At 38.3% G+C, this 21,369-nt stretch overlaps 1 protein-coding gene across 1 annotated transcript; it reads left to right on the top strand.

The window, feature by feature from the left end:
- The first annotated feature begins 973 nt into the window (after window positions 1–973).
- On the top strand, window positions 974–3,071 carry LOC124641053 (putative uncharacterized protein DDB_G0277255). The gene is made up of 4 exons (XM_047179059.1): window positions 974–1,303; window positions 1,560–1,615; window positions 2,021–2,189; window positions 2,853–3,071. The coding sequence occupies exons 1-4, from the start codon at window positions 974–976 to the stop codon at window positions 3,069–3,071; spliced, it is 774 nt and encodes a 257-aa protein (XP_047035015.1).
- Window positions 3,072–21,369: the final 18,298 nt, after the last annotated feature.

The following is a 21,369-nucleotide window of genomic DNA, read 5'->3' as shown; positions in this document are numbered from 1 at the left end:
ACCACCGTAAAAAAATTGTCTATAAATTACTTGATACATTTTGCTCCTACTAAACAAGCCGCGGCTTCCTCCTCCATACAAAACTACGCTTGCGTGACGTCATCCACGCCGCGCCGCGCGATGTTCGCAAAATATGGGCGAGCGGTAAGCCGGCTCACGGAGCGGCTTCCGCCAATCAAAACTCGCGAGTGAACGAGAAAGAACGCGTCAAGAGTAGAGCAGCTATATCTGTCTACGCGCGAGTGACAGCGCTTAGAGCTCTCAAATATCGCACCCCCGGTGCGACACTGTCACTTTTGCAAAAAACACAAAAATGAGACAAATACTTTAAAATGGTCCTAAAGCACCCCTTTACTTGGTGCGATAACGTCACTTGTATAGTACGCATAGTTTCCGTCAGAGAGCGTGAGTGTCATTGTCGTTTTGGCGGGATTCACGGCGCTGCTGGGAGCGACATCGTTTCATTGGTCAGTTGTGTGCGGTCTCCCGCCAGTGCAAATGTGTCTTGGAGCTACACTGTTACTAAGGTAATTGTGACAAATTATTTTTTTAATCCTGGAGCAATATTGACCTAAGATACAGTTGTGACATTATTTCCCCAATATTTAAATATTTTTGAAAGTTTAATTTTGTACTACAGTGACCTTTCTTAATAAATAACTTTGTTTCTCCAATTGTTGCCTTTTTAAGTAAATATGCCACACAATGCACACCCATCACCTGGTCTCAAACTAAGATTTGTAGTTGTACGAGAGCCATTTTGGTCCTATTGCTTGTAATAGTGTGTGTAATAATAATAATTATGTGTGTCTAACTATGTTGTAAAATTTAATGACGATGAAAAAAATTGACAATTATATAATAACAGTTAATATACAGTTAGTATACAGTGGTACATTTATTTATTTCGATCCTGTTTACTTATTTTCAGTTGTTTCTTGAATGTAATAAGATGCTGTCTCGGGGAAAAAAAATGGTTCTACTGACACGTGGTCTAACCTCACCCATTGAAAGAAATGAATCTTCAGTGTCACCTTCTGAAGTCAATCAAGATGGCAGAAACTCTGTTTTGCCAGCTGTAAACTCCCAGTCTATTATTGACGACAAAAATTCAACAAAAGAACAAGAATCTGGGTCTCCAACTGGTGACTACTCTGGTACCGATTCAGGTGACGATTTCAAGCCCTCATCTAGTTCGTCTTCATCCTCAAATAGTTCCTCCAGTTCAAGTAGTTCACCTAGTGATAGTAGCTCTGAGAATGAAGCTGTTGATAACCAAGAGCCAACATCATCAAAAAAAGGGGTAGAAAACGTTCACGTAATCCTAATGGCTGGAAAAAAAATATTGCAAAAAAATTAAGGAATTCCGGTAATGAATACCGTTCAATTAAAACTGGTAAAACAGTTCAGGCTAAAAAAATTGGTCCCCCTTGTTCCGATAAGTGTCGGCTGGCTTGCTCATCTCATTTCACCCAAGAAAAAAGAATCCAAATATTCAATTCTTATTGGGAGCTAGGCAGTATAGAAAGACACCGTGATTTTTTAAATTCGTGCATCAGACCACTCGAAATTGCAAGTCGGCGTATCAATACGAATCGTCGGTACCCAAGACAAGGTAACTCTGCATTTTATTTACTCAATGATGGTCAGTCAGTTCGAGTCTGCAAAACCTTTTTAATCAACACCTTGGGTATTTCACCAAGAACTATACGAACTGTCACTGATGCTAAAAAACTCAATGACGTTATCATTCCCGAAGATCGCCGAGGCAAACACGATAAGCATTGCAAATTGGATAATGAAGTGATAAAAGCCGTCAGAGACCACATTGAATCTATTCCAAAAGTAGAAAGCCACTATCTAAGGGCAAACACAACTAGGCTTTTATTGACGGTGGTTTAACTATTGCAGAATTGCACAGAAACTACAAGGAGGTACAGGCACAAAATAATAAGCCAGCTGTTAATTACGACGCCTACCAACGCATTTTTAATCATGATTTTAATATTGGCTTTTTTAGGCCGAAGAAAGACTTATGTGATCAATGCGTTGCATATGAAAATGCACCAGCTCAAGAAAAAGAAAAATTGTACGCCAGCTACAAGGTTCACCAAGAAGAAAAGAGCTTGAGTAGAATTGAAAAAGATAGGGACATGAAAGAATGTCAAGATCCTCAAAGTACTAACATCGTATGTACCTTCGACCTACAAGCTGTCTTGCCATGCCCTTTAGGAAATTCATATGCTTTTTTCTATAAATCCAGGCTAAATTGCTATAATTTCACTATCTCCAATGCAAAAGATCGAGAAACTAAATGTTATTTTTGGCATGAAGGCTTAGGCCACAGGGGATCTATAGAAATAGGATCTTGTGTGTACTCATATTTGTTAGAAGTTGCAAATAAGTATCCTGGCTATAATGTCATTTTTTACTCAGATAATTGCTGCGGCCAGCAAAAAAACCGATTCATATTTGCAATGTACCATTTCGCAGTAACAAAATTAAATATAAATTCTATCGAACACAAATTTTTGATACGCGGGCACACACAAAATGAAGGGGACACGGCACATTCAATTATTGAAAAAGCCATCGCTAGAGCAAAAAAATCTGGACCCATCTATATACCTGACCAATACATATCTATAATAAGAGGAGCGAAGAAGACAGGGAAACCATTTTTGTTGAAAGAAATGAACTACAGTGATTTTTTCGATCTTAAGGCTTTAGCAGATAACATAAACTTTAACATGAGCAAAAATATTGAAGGGGACGCAATTAAAACTGGGGAGATTATGAGCATTAAGTTTACTAAAAATTGTGCCAATTATCAATATCGAACAACCTATAAGACTGAAACATGGAAAGAGGCCAAAGCTATATTAGAACCGAATAGAAATAACTTACGTCGAGGTCGAGGCAACGTCACAAGCATCAACGAGATCCTGATGAAACCAGCGTATACCTCGAAGATTGCTGTTACAGAACGCAAGAAGCGCGACTTGTTGAGTTTGGTAGAGACAAACATAGTACCAAGATACTATGAACAGTTCTATAGAGATCTCATTTAATTGAATTGATCTTGTAAAACCTACCTCCTTTTTCAATATTTTATATGCAATATTAATTGTGATTGCTATTAAGACTTAATAGCACTTAGTAGTAGTAATAGCGAAACACTTAGTGTTTCGAATAATTTTAATATTATACTACTAAGAATAAGATACCTATAAGTGATTAACTCGCTGTGATGTCACAAGTCTGATTAAACTTAGAATTCAGATAGTACTTAATTAGAACTAGAAGAATTGGTTCAGAACACAGAGTTATTTTTATTATTTTAATTGTAAGTAAACATACTTAAGTAAAAATCTCATTTTGTCCTAATTGTTGTTTTTTGACTCTCATACACTATTTTCTACTAATTTTTTTTCGTACAAATGATAAGAAGTACAAAATTTCTTATGTTATTTCGAAGAGTTTAGACTAATTTTCGTTAATAAAACTACATACACACATCAAAAGTGTCTAGGGATCAAGCATTTTTATGCGGATTTCTTGAGATTGAGATGTGGCTTTGTAATAAATTTATGATTTTATAAATTTATATGGATCCTTTTTGGTGCATTTCATAATTTGAATCAGGAACTGTGAATCAAATTCGAGTAAAAGATGAAAATCAGCTGTCAATATTTTCCCTATAAACACATACAACGCATTGAAGACATTATTAGTGCTACTGTTTCCCTACTACTGATTAAAACCAACGTTATTATGGAGCGGCGACGTCATTTAAGCAGGGAAGAAATGCTCAGAGCCGTGGGAATGATAGAAGCTGGTTCCCGGCAACGTACTGTGGCTTTAGCTCTGAATACAAGTCAGAGTGTTATCAGTCGACTTTGGACACGTTACCGAAGCACTGGTACCGTAGCTGAGCGCCATGGAGGACGGTATCGCTGCACCACACGGAGACAAGACCGATACATTCAAATCTTAACTCGAAGAGCTCCAACAATAACCGCCATGATGTTAGCCGTGAGGCTTCATCACTCTTCAGGGAACTTAATTAGCGACCAAACAGTCAGAAACCGCTTGCATGAAGTGAACCTTCATTCCCGAAGACCGCTACGGGTACCACCTATAGCAATGCACAATCGTAGGATTCGATATCAATGGGCTCTTGAACACAGAAATTGGGCAGAAGAACAATGGCGTTTCGTGTGCTTTTCTGATGAGTCTCGTTTTGGTATGAGACCGGATACAAGACGTATACGACACTGGAGAACCCCTGGACGCCAACAGCGATTAAAATCCTGCCAGGAAGTCCATCCTTATAGTGGTGGAACCATCATGGTATGGGCGGGTATTTGGATCGGCGGAAGAACTGAGTTGATTTGGATCAGAAGCAACCTCAACGCTCAAATTTATGCTGAGACGATTGTATCAGACGTCATCGTTCCTCTACAAGTGCAAATCGGTCCCTTATTTCAGTTAATGCATGATAATGCACGACCGCACACCGCAAGAGTTGTAAGACAGACTCTCGCGGCAGCTAACATCAATGTCCTGCCCTGGCCTGCTCAGTCGCCAGACTTGAACCCGATTGAGCATGCATGGGATATGCTACAGAGAAGAGCTCTGCCGAATATGGAGGGTATCCAGTCGCAAGAAGACCTTTTTTTGTTGTTGCAACGAACATGGGCGGCCATTCCACATCGTGATTTGGATGAACTCATTTTGAGTATGCCAAACCGATGTTCTTGTGTTGTTAGTGTTCGCGGTAGAAACACGGATTATTAATTGTTTAAGTTACCCAATAAACTTTTAAAGAAAACTGTTATTTCAGTCTTTTTTTTCGAACTTTTGTGTTAGTGTTTCAAATGTCAAAAATCCCTTTATTAGGAAAATGGCAAATTTCTTTATTAGTGCAAAGGTGACTTGGTTTATCGTTACTGTGACAAACGAAAACACTTTATTTGATGAATCCTTAAAGAAAATTTTAATTAATATCAATCAGGAGAAAAGTTATTGCAAAAATATATGTTGATCCCTAGACACTTTTGATGTGTGTATTTATGATTAAAAATAAAACTTATTAAATAATTTGTTCTTGTTTTCTTTTTTCTTAGAGTGACATAACTACAGTTATAATATTTCGTTAGATCCACAACGTCACTTCTGAGGGCATTGGAAGTTTTAAATAATGGTATAGTATATTTTTTAAATTAGAAAGAGACAGGTATTTATCCAAAAATAAAGTTGATAGTTGACAGTTTAGTATAGACTATTCATCTCATCGGTATATCTTAAAGTCATTGTTTTGTGAGGTGTCAAAGTTTTAAATGCTTCTCCTGAAAAACTACATTTTTGCATAAGTGACAGTATTGCACCGGCGGTGCGATATGTAAACAAACAAATCAGACAAATTCACTTTCATTGTTCTTATTTTGTTTTAGATAATACCATTAACGATTTGTTCTTTGTATTACTTCATTGAATTTATTAGTGTGTGTATCATTTGGAAATAACATAGTTCGTGTGTGTACAATATTTTATGTTAGTTTAAGTGTTTTAGTTACATTATGTCAACATAGATGGCGTTGTGCATTTTTATGCAAATCCTGAATCGCGGTGTTAAGATTCTCCGCGATTTAATGACTCTAGTTGGGAATTTATATTTAATTGAATTCACCAAGTATATAATTTTGTGTAAGTAGTTGGCAGTATCATAACTCCTTACTAATCCCCGCGATCGCACTGTGTGACCTGGTACTCAGCACAAGTACAGTACTACAGTGAGATACTTACGTTGAATTGAGTTATTTTGATACGTAGACAGTTGGCATCAGGTTTCTTTTTAGTGTACCTACTTTTAAGGCATCGTTCAGACCAAACGTATTGTCGGCCGCTAACTGTGAGCGCGCGTTACGCAGTTTATTGCTTTTCCATATATATTGAAATTGTCGTTCACACCGAACCGACTATACGCTATTACGTCGTCTGTTGTCGCTGACTCTTAGTGGCCGATTATTTTACTACGCGACTATGCACGGCGGACGCGGATTGGCTACGCGGACGCAGTTGCCGAATAGCGCCGCTCCGCCGCGCCCGCACCGCCGCGCGCCTCGGCCGCAATACACTCGAGAAACAAACTTCAATGAGGACAGACGTGACACGTGACACCTCGCGACGTTCGACACCGAAAAGTTTATTGCAGAAGTACATTCTAGAGAATGTATTTGGAATGCGAATTCAGAAGAATTTAGTGATAGAAACTTACGAAGATGCGCTTGGGAAGACATAGCATCTGTTATGTATGAAGATTGGGGGGTTCAAATACTGAGCTCTTTTATGTGTAGAATAGTCAGCCGCTCAGCGTACGCATCTAGTGTGAACCTACACGAGCCTATTCTTTTGTTCACACATGTAGCGCATCGTACGCTATAGCTTACTGTCGGCTTGGTGAGTACGGGTACTGCAGATTGAGTCGACGTTCACACTGGGGCAGACAGTGAGTATACTCACAGTCAGCGGCGGACAATACGTTTGGTGTGAACAATCCCTTAAACTTAACTAGGATAGCATTTATCGCATTAGACTGTTTTCCGACAGATTATTTACTTTAGGAAGGAACTTATTTTTCAAGGTTAAGTTTTGAGAATAAAAACCTGTTATAAAACTCGGGCACGCCGCTCGGGTGAATTACCTACCAATATTACGTCTATATTAAAATTACTAACGTCCTGACGGATAAATACCTACCATAAATATAAGTGGCTAACAGGCCGTTGTAAATTAAATACTTAAAATGTATTGTTTCTAGTGCCAAGTTTTCTCAGATTCTAGTAGTTAATATACCTACCTAACTAAAGATAATAAAGTTTTATAGATATTAATAATCTGCCGAATTCCTCGAGAAAACATGTTCAAACTATCGGTCTCGCAGTCAGTGCTAAAAGGTGGACTGAGAAATTACCTCCATTACCTCTCTCCCCCCATCCCTGAGTACTCCCCCCCCCCAGTTTTTTTTTTGCTGCGGCTTCCCTATTTCATTAAACCACCCTTCGCCACTGACATGTTTCTTTTAGTCAGCATCTGCTATTCAACACTTGTATCGAGTATAAAATCGAGTTCAAACATGGCTAGGCAATCAGCTGAATCCAGAAAAATAGGGTTGGTAATTGACAAGAAAAAGACTTACAAAAAAGGTTGTAGTGCCAAACGGGGCTGTAAAAAAGTCGGGTTGCTGAGTTCTCTATCGTGTACCAATTGTCAAGGTCAGTCTTGCTCAAATGTCCAATTAAGTACAATGGAGGAGGATTCCTGTGATTTTAAGGAAATGACTTAACCACATTTGAACAATTCAAGAACATCCAGCAAGAGGAAGAGGCAGAAGAAGGAATTACTTAATAAATTAGTCATTACAAATAATATTCCTTAAATTGTCAGTTACAAAAAAGACCAAAGTAAGTTGCAAAGGGGATTACAGGAAATTATTTCAAAAATGTAAAATTTTACTTATTTTTACTCCTTCTATTCTGTGTCGTGTATTCTATAATCTGCTAACTGTCTATCTTCCGTGTGTGAACTATTGCCTGTGCTTACGCAATTACATGTGCTACACTACTGGATTTGGGACCTTTTCTTCACACCCTTAGCACACGACGACCAACGGAGCAGGTAGTACCATACTACTCAACCACCCACAGACGAAATGTCAAAACCAGAGCAAGTGTCGTCAGAATAAGTTCTAGTCCTATAAAGTAGAAGAATTTATAACAACCATATCTTCAAGAAAATTGAAAAAATATGGGATGATAATGCATTAGAGGGTCTGTCTTTAGTGTTAACTGATAAAGCAGCAACGTGGTGGATTGAAATAAAATCTGAAATTAACAAAAGGAGTCAAGCGATCGATGCAATACGGTGTGCTTTTGCGCCGAGAAAACAACCGCACGAAATGTACCTGGAAGTTTTTGCAAAGAAACAGGGTAATGAAAACATAGACGATTTTGTTTGCGGAAACCGAGCATTGTTGGCTCAATTTCCAGTGAAGCGACAAAAAGAGGAGGAACACTTGGAGGAACACAGGAGACATAGTGTATGGGTTGTTGAAAATATCGTACAAGAAGGAGATAGCTCGCAGTGACATCAAAACATTTGCTGATCTACTGGAACGCGGTCGCCATCTTGAAAGCCTTGCAAAAGAAGGTGAGGAAACCATAAAATTTACCACGGAGCGTAAGCCTATAAGGAGATGTGCCTACTGCCTAAGAAAGGCCTGTTTTGGAAGAATGTCGCAAAAGGTGGGCAGAAAATAAAACAACAAGCACAGATATCAAACCTCAAAACCAGTTAGCTTATTATGGCTGTGGGACGCCAGGTGTGGTAAGGAGTAACTGTGTGACCTGTAAAAATAATGAAATGCCGCCAAAACCTGTTGCATTCTGTATTATTTCTGTTTTATTAAGAATTTCTTAATTATTTTTTCGGCTTGGAGTGCATTCATTCAGTTATGCGTGTGGTAGATTCCTACTGTACGAATATCATTTTTAAGAAGGAAACCAGGTACCTGGAAGTTCGTTTTTCCCAATACAGAAGATTAAGGAACTTTAAACTTGTTTGATTTGGTTTGTATAATTAATCAATCCAAATCGACATTGTTACGGCCTGCGCCGCCTGGCAACACAGTCGGGCGGCGGGGCAAAATGCTGGGGAAGCGCGGGACGCGCTCTCTGGCAACACCGAGGTGCCCGCCGCGCATCACGCCACCTGCGCGCGAGCCAATCGCAGACGGCGATTCGAACTGCGCCCTGCGTCATCCAACGGGAGGCCGCCACGGTGACGCCGGCGCGTTGGAGAAGGGGCGACGACGGAGGCGTCGAGAGCGGCGCTCGTCCACTTGCCTTCACGGGCCGTCGAGATCAACACCTTTTCCGATACGTAACGGGTCCAACGCATCTCTGCAGTCTAAATTGTATAACCTAATCTCGAGTGAATAATTCATTGTAAAGTTTTGATAATTAATATAAACCAGTAATAAGTTGTGCATTCGCATTTTTATTTGAACACGCAAGCGCGTACAGACATACTTCGCGAACAGCTAAGATATTTAGTTTTTCTAAACATTTAGTATAATGTATAATAAGTTGTCTTTTACATTTGTTTGTTATCTTGATATTTCATCATCCTCCGAGCCTTTTCCCAAACTATGTTGGGGTCGGCTTCCAGTCTAACCGGATTCAGCTGAGTACCAGTGCTTTACAAGAAGCGACTGCCTATCTGACCTCCTCAACCCAGTTACCCGGGCAACCCGATACCCCTTAGTTAGACTGGTGTCAGACTTACTGGCTTGATATTTGATTAATGATAAAGTTATTATGTTGTTTTTAATGCTGATTCTGTGATTTTGCTCAACATTGATCTCAACAAGGAGTATTATTTTGACTATAATATAGTTTTTAATTTCTGTGTATGCTCCCCACATGGTGAATGAAGCTAACCCGTGGTGGGGCAGATTTCACATTGCCATTTAAAAAAAAATCGTCATGGCATCCTAACACTGTTATATATCTGTAATGTAATAATGTATGTAATAGGCATCTGTGCGAAAATAAAAAATAAAAGTTTATTCTTATAAAATTCGTCGAGCATAAGTAGTCACATCTGTGTAGGTCGTCAAAGGTATATAATTTACAACTATGTTATTAGGTTGTGTGATTTTGATGCGTTTTGGTGTACAAAAACACGTGGCTAAACATGCTCGTTCATTCCCGATTTGGAGGTTATGTAATCAGAGATTGAACAGACAAAGTCACATCCGTGGAGGTCACTTCCCTGGTTCCATGGATAAAAATTTACCCATGGAAGTGACTGCTATCCACGGAAGTGACTGTCTGGAGAGATCTTGTGCAGGTTTTACGGTCCGTATAGACTATGTAACATTGTTATATAAGTTGTGTTTTATAACATGTCTACACTATGTAACCTTGTTATTTAACATTGCAAATTAATAATATAATTTATTTTAATTAAAAAAAGAACAGATTGGAGTACATTTTACATTTTTCACAAAGTGGATAGTTTTAGATTTCTGATTATCAAATGGGTGACGTACTGTTCTTGCTAGGCCACGAAATTGCCTGTATTAAGAAGTAACAGTGCCGATCCTCTCGAAATGTATGACTACTATTTTATGTTAAAGTGTATTGCAGTACGTTATATAACAAAATTACAGAGGTCTGTACGCACCGTTAGGGTGGTGTTTTTGACGTTATTACTTGGCTACATGAAAAATAGTGCAATAGTGCAATTTTTCATTTTAGATGGGGAAACTTAAAACTAAAAATCGCCCAAAAATTGCGGAAGAGATACGTCGGCAAAAGCGAGAGTGTGAGCGAAGGCGAAGAACTCGCATAAAAGAAAATGCTGCCTTATACGAAGCTTCTAAAAAAAGATAGAGAACGAAAGAAGAATAAAGTGAAGCTTATAGTTCATATGACACCTAGAGAACATCGAATGCAGAAAAAACAGTGGAGAGAACGCAAATTAAGAAGTCAATTGAAACAAAAACGTGCTTAAATCTTATTAAATCACTTAAGAGAGAACACTCCAGAAACTACTGATGATGAGGCAGTTTTGCCCATCCGACCAGAATCAGCATCTATCTTAGAAAGCGTTCCTGAGATATTAGCCCGTCGACTGTCTAATTGTGACAGTGATGTTACCACATGCTCGGAATTAATTAGATCGACATCGAAAATGCTGTCAGACCTTAGTCCAAGCTCTTCACAATGTGGGATAGTAAGCCGACAAAAGAAAAAAGGTGTACATGCATCAAGAGTAAGAAGAGAGTTATCTAATTTGATAATAAAAATCTAAAAAGAGACAATACAAGCTAAGAAGAAAAAAGTACATACCTTACAAGTAGTTATTGAGAGTAACTGAGCGAAAGAAATACATGGATAATGTTACGAAAAAGAGAAGCCCTCAAGGTAAAAACAGAAGTATCAAAGCTGTAATGTATGCATTATATGGATGACAGTGACAGTTGTGACAGAGTAGGGTATCTTTTGTCTCGGATTAAATACGATTGCGAACGGATGTGTTTTACTGTGCTCCCGGTTTCCCTGAGGCTTTCCCTGGTGTTCCTAGCCGCATACTCTTCAGTGGCGACGAAAACAATTGGATTACGCGTGGGACTTGTTATTTCGTGTGTGTTGTGATCGCGGGCGTCAAAATGTCGATCGGAAAAATCGGGCCTTTTTGATATCACAAAAGACGTTTGGGACTCGTATGTGGAACGTTTGGAACAGTTTTTCATTGCTAATGACGTGAAGGAAGCAGTGAAAGTGGCAACGTTAATAACAGTGATCGGGAGTGACGCGTACGAACTGATGGTGAATTTGTGTACGCCCGATAAACCGTCTACGAAATCGTTCGGTGAGCTTGTCGCGATAATGAAAGGTCATTTACAACCGCGACCCAGTTTGTTAGCGGAGAGATTCAGATTCAGGCAACGGGTACAAAAGGAAGAGGAAATGGTTCCGGAATACCTTGCAGAGTTAAAAAGACTGTCAAAGAACTGTAAGTTTTGGGGCGAGCAGTTTGGCCGAGAACATTCGAGACCAGTTCGTGTAAGGTCTTAAGAACGAAAGCATACGACAAAGATTATTTGCGGAGGATGACAACATTACGTTGGACAAAGCGTTCAAACTGGCAGTGGCTATGGAGACAGCAGAAACGGATGCCGCGTTGGTGGAGGGCCGTACCAGGGTGAAGAATGGTGGCGGAGCCAAGGACAGCGCGCTAACTTTCTACTTCAAATACTATGTTTGTCGAGTTTGTAACAAGAAAGGGCACCTGAAGAAAATGTGTCCGAATTTTAATATTTAATAGGTGGATCTTCAAAATTATATAACATGTGAGAAGAGAGGGTGAGTTCTGACAGTGAGGATGACCTGAGTGCGGAGGTAAATAATTTTTGTATAGAATTGCATAATTTAAAAAAGTTTGTACCATACACTATTGTTATTTGTACATTTTATACTATAGTTTAAGTTATTTGGTTCATTAGAGTTAAGTTATACTTAAGTGGAAGGGTGTAATGTATGCATTATGTGGGTGACAGTGACAGTTGTGACAGTGTAGGGTATATTTTGTCTCGGATTAAATACGATTGCGAACGGATGTGTTTTACTGTGCTCCCGGTTTCCCTGAGGCTTTCCCTGGTGTTCCTGGCCGCATACTCTTCAAAAGCCAAAGAAACTTCGTACAGCCGTTACTAAATTCCTTCAAAGAGATGACAATAGCAAAATGTGCCCAGGAAAAAAAGATTGTGTCACCAGAAATAAAGTAAAAAAGCAAAAAAGATACCTCTGTGACACTATGCTAAACCTACACAAGAAAATCCTGACAGAAAATACACTTCAGAAGAGTTGTCATTCAATGATGGCTCTTCTTCTTCTACTAACACTGAACTCACGCTACAGGAAAAACTACAGCTGGAGATAGATAATACCATGAAACCTTTTTCCCCAGATGAACCTAAAGAAACAGACCTGCCGAAAATCGTAAAACAATAAATGAATCTTTTCGAAGCTACGGGTTCTACTCGGGGCGAAAATCTTAAACGAGCTTATACATGTCTGATGACGGTTCCCCCGACTTCCGTAGAGTCTGAAAGAGCATTTTCAGCTGCAGCATTTATATGCAATAAATTGAGAACACGGCTTGGAGACGAAACTTTAGATGCATTGACGTTTTTAAGATCTTATTTTCGTAATAAGTAGATCTCAAAGTTGTTTTCTTAGTAATTTTTTATGTTTAAGTCATTTTGGTTAATGTTTTAGAAGACTATTTTGTTCTTTGTTTGTGCATATTGAGTTTTGTTTTATAGTCACCTAAAGTTCCTAATTGTTTCCCAAGAAGAATTTTATGTTTAATTTTTATTTTTAAAGATGATTTCAAGTTAAGTTGTTTTAGTTAAAAAGTTAATGTTTTAGAAGTTTATTTTTGTTTATCTTAGACACCAATGACTGTGTTTCGGATGGCAAGTTAAACTGTAGGTCCCGGCTGTCATTGAACATCCTTGGCCGTCGTCAAGGGCGTCGCCAAGGGGGGGCAGGGAGGGGCAGCTGCCCCCCCACCCCCCCTAGAGATTCTAAAAAGTCCTAAGTCTTTGACTTGACTTGTTTGATCGATCTTTCCCGTACGTTGAAACTCGAATGAATTCACCAATTCGATTCCTAATATTCCGTACGCTCAACTACGCTCTGCTCTATGTTATTGTTAAAGCGGGAGAGGGAGAGTGGGGGAGGTACATGTGGCCGGGCCGCCCGCGCCGCTCGCCGCGCAGCCGCCATTGTTTTCGCGTCTGTCATTTATTCGTGCGTCCCCGTTGCCACTGCCCGCTTTTACGTTTGTTTTGTGCGCTATTATCAATTAATCTAAACAGTTGCTAGGTCCACATCATCAATATGGACATCAGAAAGTTTTTTGGTGAGTATCTTCTTCCGTTTAGCTTTCGTATTTTCGTAAAATAATGTCAATAGGGAATATGCAAGTAATTCAAATCTTTTTTATTTTTTAAATATGCGTTCTATTGGATCAAAGAAACAATGTGGTGTACCGTGCACTTGTTTTATTTGTCGGAGATAGTTAATAGTACGGTCACTGAACGAGACGCAAGCGCGCCCTCTGGTGGCGTTTCCGGTGAAACAACAATTTGGCGCGCTTGGCGGAGTCGTGGCGGTCGGCGTGGCGTCCGCGGAGCTCAGTCTTAGCGCAGTCCTCATCGAGTGTTTGTTGGAGTCGTCGCGTTACTGCCTTACGTCACGTCTAGTGTACCTAGTGTTATTGCCTAGCGTTGTAGTACCGTTGTAGATTCAAATGTAGAGTGTCTTGTGAACTTAAATTGTAACGGTTCTTCTAACCTAACAGACAGACATGTGTTGCTGGGGAGTTTGTTCCGCCACTTCTTCTTCCCAGCTAAAACACATAGGAAGTGGCGAAGGGCGGGCGTTTTGGGGGCTGTCTTTTGTTCTGACTAATTTGAATAAACGTTTGAGTTTTGAGTTTGTTTAAGTTTTGAGTTTCTTTTTGAGTTATCTCTTTGTACGATTACCCTAACTGATGTCGGACGATAGTGCCATTCTGATGACGCATCCGACATATATTTTTATTCATCACTTATTTTACAATTCACTATTATATTTTGCGTGTTTTTGATGAAACTAAACACAAACGCAAAACGTTCGTTCACGATAATGCGGGTAGTGACGATACAATTTATGTGTCAAAGAAATACTTAATTTCGTAAACAGTACTTTTAATTTTACAAAAAAAATGTTGTAATATTGTAATTGCAATTTTTGCTTGAATAAAGTACATAATCACAATTAGTAAAACTATTCAAATAAGGGCCAAAAAATTAAATGTAAACAAGGAAGAGCGTGAACACTGACGTCACAGTATAGTCATGTCACGACGAACGAGTCACGAACGTTTGAAGTGCAGTAGAAAATTGTAGGAGTTTAATATGTTATTTGAGCGACAAGCAGGTGATGAATTAATTTTGAATTTTCTTGAGTTTATAGTTCTGTATTTTATTGATTTAAGTGAAAAAAAAAATTATATGCATATTCCCTATTGATATGTTTTTACTAATATTGTATATACTGATTTTGCATCGGTTTTAAAATCGCAAAAAGAAAAAAAAAATAAATAATAAAAAAAAATTAAAAACACGACTGCCCTGCTAAATACAGAACTAAAAAGTCAAAAACAAGTTGTCATTGCGGTCGGGGGACCTCTTAGACTACAAAATAGGTCTGAGTGTCGGACAGCATTGACTGACATGGCTTGAACGGAGCAGGTTGGCGTCGCCCATATTGTCCGACGTAGCCTAAACGGGGGGGCATACTTTTTACTATGGCGTTATACGTCAACACGTACGTGTTGACATTGTATAAGAAGTTATACCTTTTTCAAATATTTTGTTTTGCAGTCAATTTAAAAAGCAAAAACCTGAAGGAGCAAGCAGTGACAGCGATGATTCCGTGGGTGACCTGACGAGACCTAGCACATCCAAGAAAATTGGTACCTAGGTAATATTTCCAGGCTCTGCGAAACAAGGTGAAGTGAGAAGCATAAAACTCTCAGAGTTTTTAAGAATTTTCCGATTATATTGGAAGCCTTAGAAACCTTATCGCGTGAAGGAAACAGTGCGACTCGAAAAAACGCCTTTCAACTTCATGCGGCTGCTTCCAGAATTTTGTTTATACTTGGTATTACTTTGATAGCCAAATACTCTGCTTTGATGGAACCTGTTGTCAACGCACTCCAATCCATAGCTTTGGACGTGGTTAAGGCCTCGCAACATGTTAAACGCATTTTGCAATTGCTTAAGAGCCATCGTGCCAATCCCGAAAGAGTCACAGATGAAATTATAAAGGATGCTACTGTTATTGCGGAGAAAGTCGGACTGGAGGAGGACATCACGTTAACGCCGCGCATTGTTGGAAAACAACGTCATCGAAGCAATCACCCAGCAGAAAGCCCTTCAGAATTCTGGAAAAGATCTTTAATAATACCATACTTGGACTCCGTTATTACATCTCTTGAAATACGCTTTGCTGAAGAAAATACTCCATCATTTGCTTTATCTAAATTACACCCCGCGCAAATGCAAACGATCATCATTTCATTGTCATTTGAAGTTATTAGTACGCATAGCCGTAGCAAACATAGTGAAATAGCTTACATCCCTCTCCCAGAGACATTTAAATCACATTTACAACATAAATTTTATATATATAACGTAGATAAAATACATAATGGATTAATAGGCTCAGACCTGTTATCATTGCTAGAAGCTAATATAGATATGAAAAACTCGGTTCTTAGGACTAAAACTACTGACATTCCTATATTATATAACCCATATTCACAGATAGTGATACCCCCTAGATCGGAAAAACGTGTTAAAGTACCTACCATGCTACGCAACGGTGAAGCAATACTTAATTTCTTACAATTTTGCCCAGGAGTTCGCATGCCTGACGCAGTAGTTAACTGTATAGACTCATTCGCTACAACGGTGATTCAAAATACCACCGATAGCGAAATGAAAATTACCTTTACAAAACCTTTTAAAGTTACTAAACTAGATTCAAGTCCTGAAACAATTAATTGCAATAGTTTAAACCCTGTATATAATTTAGATCAAATATTGGAAGAAAATTTATCTAAGTTACGTTTAGACCATCTAAACTTGGAAGAAAAAACATTAATTATCGACTTATGTACAGAGTATAAAGACATATTCTATTGCGAAAATGTTCCTTTATCATTTACCAACCAAGTTAAACATAAGATACGTACTAGTAACGAAGACCCCATATACATACGCCCATATAGGCAACCGATGAGTCAAAACTTGGAAATTCAAAAACAAGTAGATAAATTATTAGAAAACAAAGTAATTACCGAATCACATTCCCCGTGGAGTGCACCAGTACACTTAGTACCAAAAAAATTAGACGCTAGCGGTGAAAAGTACCGTATGGTTATCGACTATAGGAGACTTAATGAAATTACCATAGACGATAAATACCCACTACCTAATATAACAGACCTATTTGATAGACTAGGTAAGGCCTGTTACTTTACAACAATTGATTTAGCCAGTGGATATCATCAGATTGAAGTAAATAAAGATGATCAACCTAAAACAGCCTTTACAACCCAAGCAGGACATTTTGAATTTAAAAGGATGCCTTTTGGTTAAAAGACGGCACCCGCAACATTCCAGAGAGCCATGGATAATGTGCTCCGAGGACTCCAAGGAATACACTGTTTAGTTTATTTAGATGATATAATAATCTATTCTACTAGCTTACAGGAACACATAGTAAAACTTAGGAAAATATTCGATAGGCTTAGACAGACTAACCTCAAAGTAACATTAGATATGTGCGAGTTCCTCAAAAAGGAAGTTCTGTACTTAGGTCACACTATCACTAAAGACGGTCTTAAGCCAAATGACGATAAAATAAAAGCAGTATTACAATTTCCTTTACCAAAAACACCAACGGAAATAAAAAGTTTCCTAGGACTAGTAGGTTATTACCGGAAGTTCATAAAGGATTTTTCCAAAATTACACAACCTTTAACAAACTGTTTAAAGAAAAAGAACAAAGTAACAATTACTAAGGAATTCGTAGACGCATTCGAAAAATGCAAAGAACTTTTAACAAATGCACCCTTACTGCAGTACCCGGACTTTGAAAAACCCTTCTTATTAACAACGGACGCATCTAACTTTGCATTAGGCGCGGTCTTATCACAAGGACCTGCAGGTAGCGACAAACCTATAGCATTCGCTAGTCGCACACTTAACGACGCTGAAACTCGTTATAGTGCCATCGAAAAAGAACTATTGGCTGTAGTATGGGCATGTAAACATTTCAGACCTTATTTATATGGAAAGAAGTTTACCATTCTAAGCGATCATAGACCCTTAGTATGGCTTAACTCTATTAAAGAACCCGGAAGTAGGTTAACTAGATGGAGACTTAGATTAGCCGAATATGATTACGAAATTAAATACAAACCTGGTAAACAAAATTGTAATGCAGATGCATTATCCAGGATCAAATTAAATGCATTAGATGACACCTCTATGGCGGTCAACATCGGTAAACAAGCAAGCTCAAAGTCTATAAACGTTTCAGCCGAGGAAGATAATCTAGATAGGACACCTAGACCAAGATCACCATATTCTATTATATAGGTCAACCGATAGTGAAACCCTTACAGCATCCGAAGGAGCTGACCGATCTATTATAGAGACAATTCATTCTGAAGAGAATACTGATACATCAGGTATTCCCATATTAAATGAAGCCATAGACACTAAACCAAACCAAATACTCATATACAAATGGTTTAAACAAGACCTCAGTGTAAAAGACCTTTCTAGACCTAAACAAAAGGTTTTCGAAGTACACCTGCCATTAGACAACCTGGATATAATTAAAGGATATCTGAAAGAATATATTAGACCCAATATTAAATACTTCATTTATTTTGAAGACAAACGCCATAGAGAACAATTCTCTAACATAATTACAACATTATTTAAAAAGGACACAATTAAAATGTACGAATGTACTAATCGCGTAGTTTATATAGAAGACGAAAACGAACAGCGTGAAATAGTACTTAAATACCACATAGGAAAAAACTGTCATCGCGGAATTAAAGAAACAACAGCTCACCTTAAACGCACTTACTACTGGAGTAACTTAGAACAGACAGTGACCAGTATAATTAATTCATGCGACACTTGTAAACGAATGAAGTATGATAGAAAACCACTTAAACCCGAATTACAATTAACTCAAACGCAAAACAGACCTTTCCAAGAACTTTTCATGGATATATTTTCCATTGAAGGAACTTATTTCCTTACCATAATAGATGCATTCAGTAAATTAGGTCAAGCATTTCCGATACCTAATCGATCAACACCGGAAGTAGTTAGAGCCTTACTAAAATACTTTTCCTTGTACGGAATACCAATACGCATTAGCGCCGACCCAGGAACAGAATTTAACAATAACTTGTTAAAAGAAATGTTAACATTCTATAAAATAGACTTGCACATTAGTACACCGCATAATCCAAATTCAATGGGACTAATTGAACGATTTCATTCAACTATAATAGAAATTTACCGACTAGCCAAGTACGAAAGGAAGATCACAGACGCAGCAACTGTTATGACATATGCTATAATGTCATATAACCAGTCTATACACTCAACAACTGGTCTAACACCTTTCGAAATAGTCTTCGGACATACAGACGCTTCAAGTCCATTTGCAATTGATTTCCATAGGAATTACACCCAACAATTAGTTAGCGATCACGCAAAACGCACTAAATACCTTTATAACGCCCTAACCAACAAAATGTTGGAAAACAAACAGAAAATAAAAGAAAAACGAGGTGGAGAAAAACACTTCGACATTAAACCCGGCGATAGTGTTTACGTCAAAGGTGTGAACACTAGACGTAGTAAAGATAAGCCTAGATATGAAAAGGTGAAAATTAAACAGGAACTAAACAAGAACACCGTAATGATAGAGACTAATAAAAACAAAATTCAGAAGAAAGTTCCTGTTAAAGATATCAAACGTCCTTCACAGGTTCGTCCTGGTGATGGCGGCGCAGGCAGCTCTAAGCCTGGCCCTTCAACTGCAAAGGATTGACGACAATCCTGGAGTTCTCCCTATGCGGGAAGGACAAGCCTCTCTTAGCCTCTATAACTGGCAAATAGTTAAAATATTAGACTTAGATTTGATTAATAGAAACTTAGATTATAATATACAAAAATATTCAGAGATAGTTAATTATATGAAAGATAAGATTAAAACATACATTTTAGATGGAAGCCTTGTTGATGCTGAGTTGCAAACCCAATATATTATGAACATAACTGTACAAAGATATAGTCAACTTATTCCGAACATAAGAATCAAACGAGGACTTCTCAATCCTGTTGGGTCCATTATCAAAGCTATTACTGGAAACATGGATAACAATGACGCAATTAGATATGACCATTTAATAACTGACATCCAATCAAAACAAAATACAATGTCAAATAAAATAACTGTAATTACCGAAATGGTAGACGCCTTTGTAAACGTCACCAACGCAACTAGAAATAACTTTATAATTTTAGAGAAAACCATTAAGGAAATAGAAGAAATTTTAAATAAGACACAGTTTCAAAGGACCAAGAGCCTTATTTTACATACCTTCCACTTATTAGTTCACAACTTTCAAATATTATTAACCCGCTTGGATGAAGTGGATACAGTAGTTTCGTTTAGTAGAGTTAATGTATTACATCAGACTTTATTAGATACCGATGAATTGTTTAAAATACTCAAAAACATAGAGAAAACAGATAAATTAGCTTTTCCTGTTACTATAGAAAATTTAATTAAATTAGAACATTGCATAGATATTAAGGCCTATGTAAAGGGTAAACAATTAACTTTTATAATGTCAGTACCAACAGTCCAAATAGACATTTATAATTATTATACCTTACACCCATTTCCGATGTACCATACTAATCTTAACCTATCCTTCCTAATCACCCCCAAACATTCCCATGTCCTAGCGAAAGGGTTGAAAATGGTTTCACTCTCCCAGCCTTGCAGAGAGATTGACGAAGGAAAGTTCCTTTGTTATGACAACGACATCTCCTTCGAGGATGAGACCAGCTGCATCAAGGATTTGATGACTTTCGCCACCAGGATAACGTCCTGCCGCCCATTAACAGTCAACGCATCAGATATAAGGATAAAGAACATCCAGCCAAACTCTTGGCTTATTTACGCAGGTTTTCCTACCTTTCTGACGGAGTATTGTGACAGCGAGACGAGCCAACACGACATCTTGGGTACCTATATAATTACCCTAGACAACGCCTGCGAAGTTAAGCTAGGTAAAGTCACATTAAGGCAACGTCGTCTTCAATCCACCGAAGCCAGCTTTCGGAGCACACCTACGAAACACCTGCCTAGCATCATAGCACCAGAAGGTGTCAAACTGCGAAAGGTTATCAATTTAGATAATATCGACTTAGAAAGTCTACAGTTCCTGTCTCACACATTACAGGATAACAGTGCAGTGATACATACCAGTGAAAGTCAATTAGTGAATGTGCACAGTGTTAGCATAGGCACCATTGTACTTTACTTTATTTTATTTTTAGGATTAAGTATCATTTTGTATCGTGACAGACACACGATTCTCCAAAAACTCAATCAAAATCATAACCCTCATACTCATAATCCAGATGATGATTTTGCACCTACGGAGGGAGGAGTTACGCACACTCAACCCTTACCCAGAACTGTTATGATTAACAAAGGTGGCGTGACACCACCCATAGCTTCCACGAACACTTCATATCATCTATCCTTGAGCTAGTTACACGCCCTTACCAAGAACTGTGATGGCCTGATGCCATGGCATGCGGAAGCACTTCATATCGTCTGTCACTAAGCTTCGCCTGGCCTTGGGAAGCTTCCGCGTGTATCTGCTACCTAAAATTATCCCTAATTCTGCGTATGTGTGCGTATTGTATCCACGGCACACACGCACATGCCATATTAGTATTTAAGTTCATGTAACGTAGTATTAAGTGTTCTTGTCGTACTTGCTGTCCTCATAAGATCATGTATTTAATCAAATAAATATATTTTTTTAAATATCATAGTGCGTTCATATTTGACTACCTATAAGTGATTTTTACACTATTATTTAGTTAAATTACATGTTATC

The sequence above is a fragment of the Helicoverpa zea genome, chromosome 21 (genome assembly GCF_022581195.2).
Source record: "Helicoverpa zea isolate HzStark_Cry1AcR chromosome 21, ilHelZeax1.1, whole genome shotgun sequence".
NCBI lineage: Eukaryota > Metazoa > Arthropoda > Insecta > Lepidoptera > Noctuidae > Helicoverpa > Helicoverpa zea.
The sequence above is the reverse complement of the archived record's forward strand: the minus strand, read 5'-3'. Positions and strand labels throughout refer to the sequence as shown.

Excerpts from the sequence above, each read along its gene's own strand:
- LOC124641053 (XM_047179059.1), top strand. The coding sequence starts at position 974 with ATGGTTCTACTGACACGTGGTCTAACCTCACCCATTGAAAGAAATGAA. Across the intron at positions 1,304-1,559 it reads CAACATCATCAAAAAAAGGG|ACCACTCGAAATTGCAAGTC; the intron begins GTAGAAAACGTT and ends TTCGTGCATCAG. Across the intron at positions 2,190-2,852 it reads ATCCTCAAAGTACTAACATC|ACTGAAACATGGAAAGAGGC; the intron begins GTATGTACCTTC and ends ACAACCTATAAG.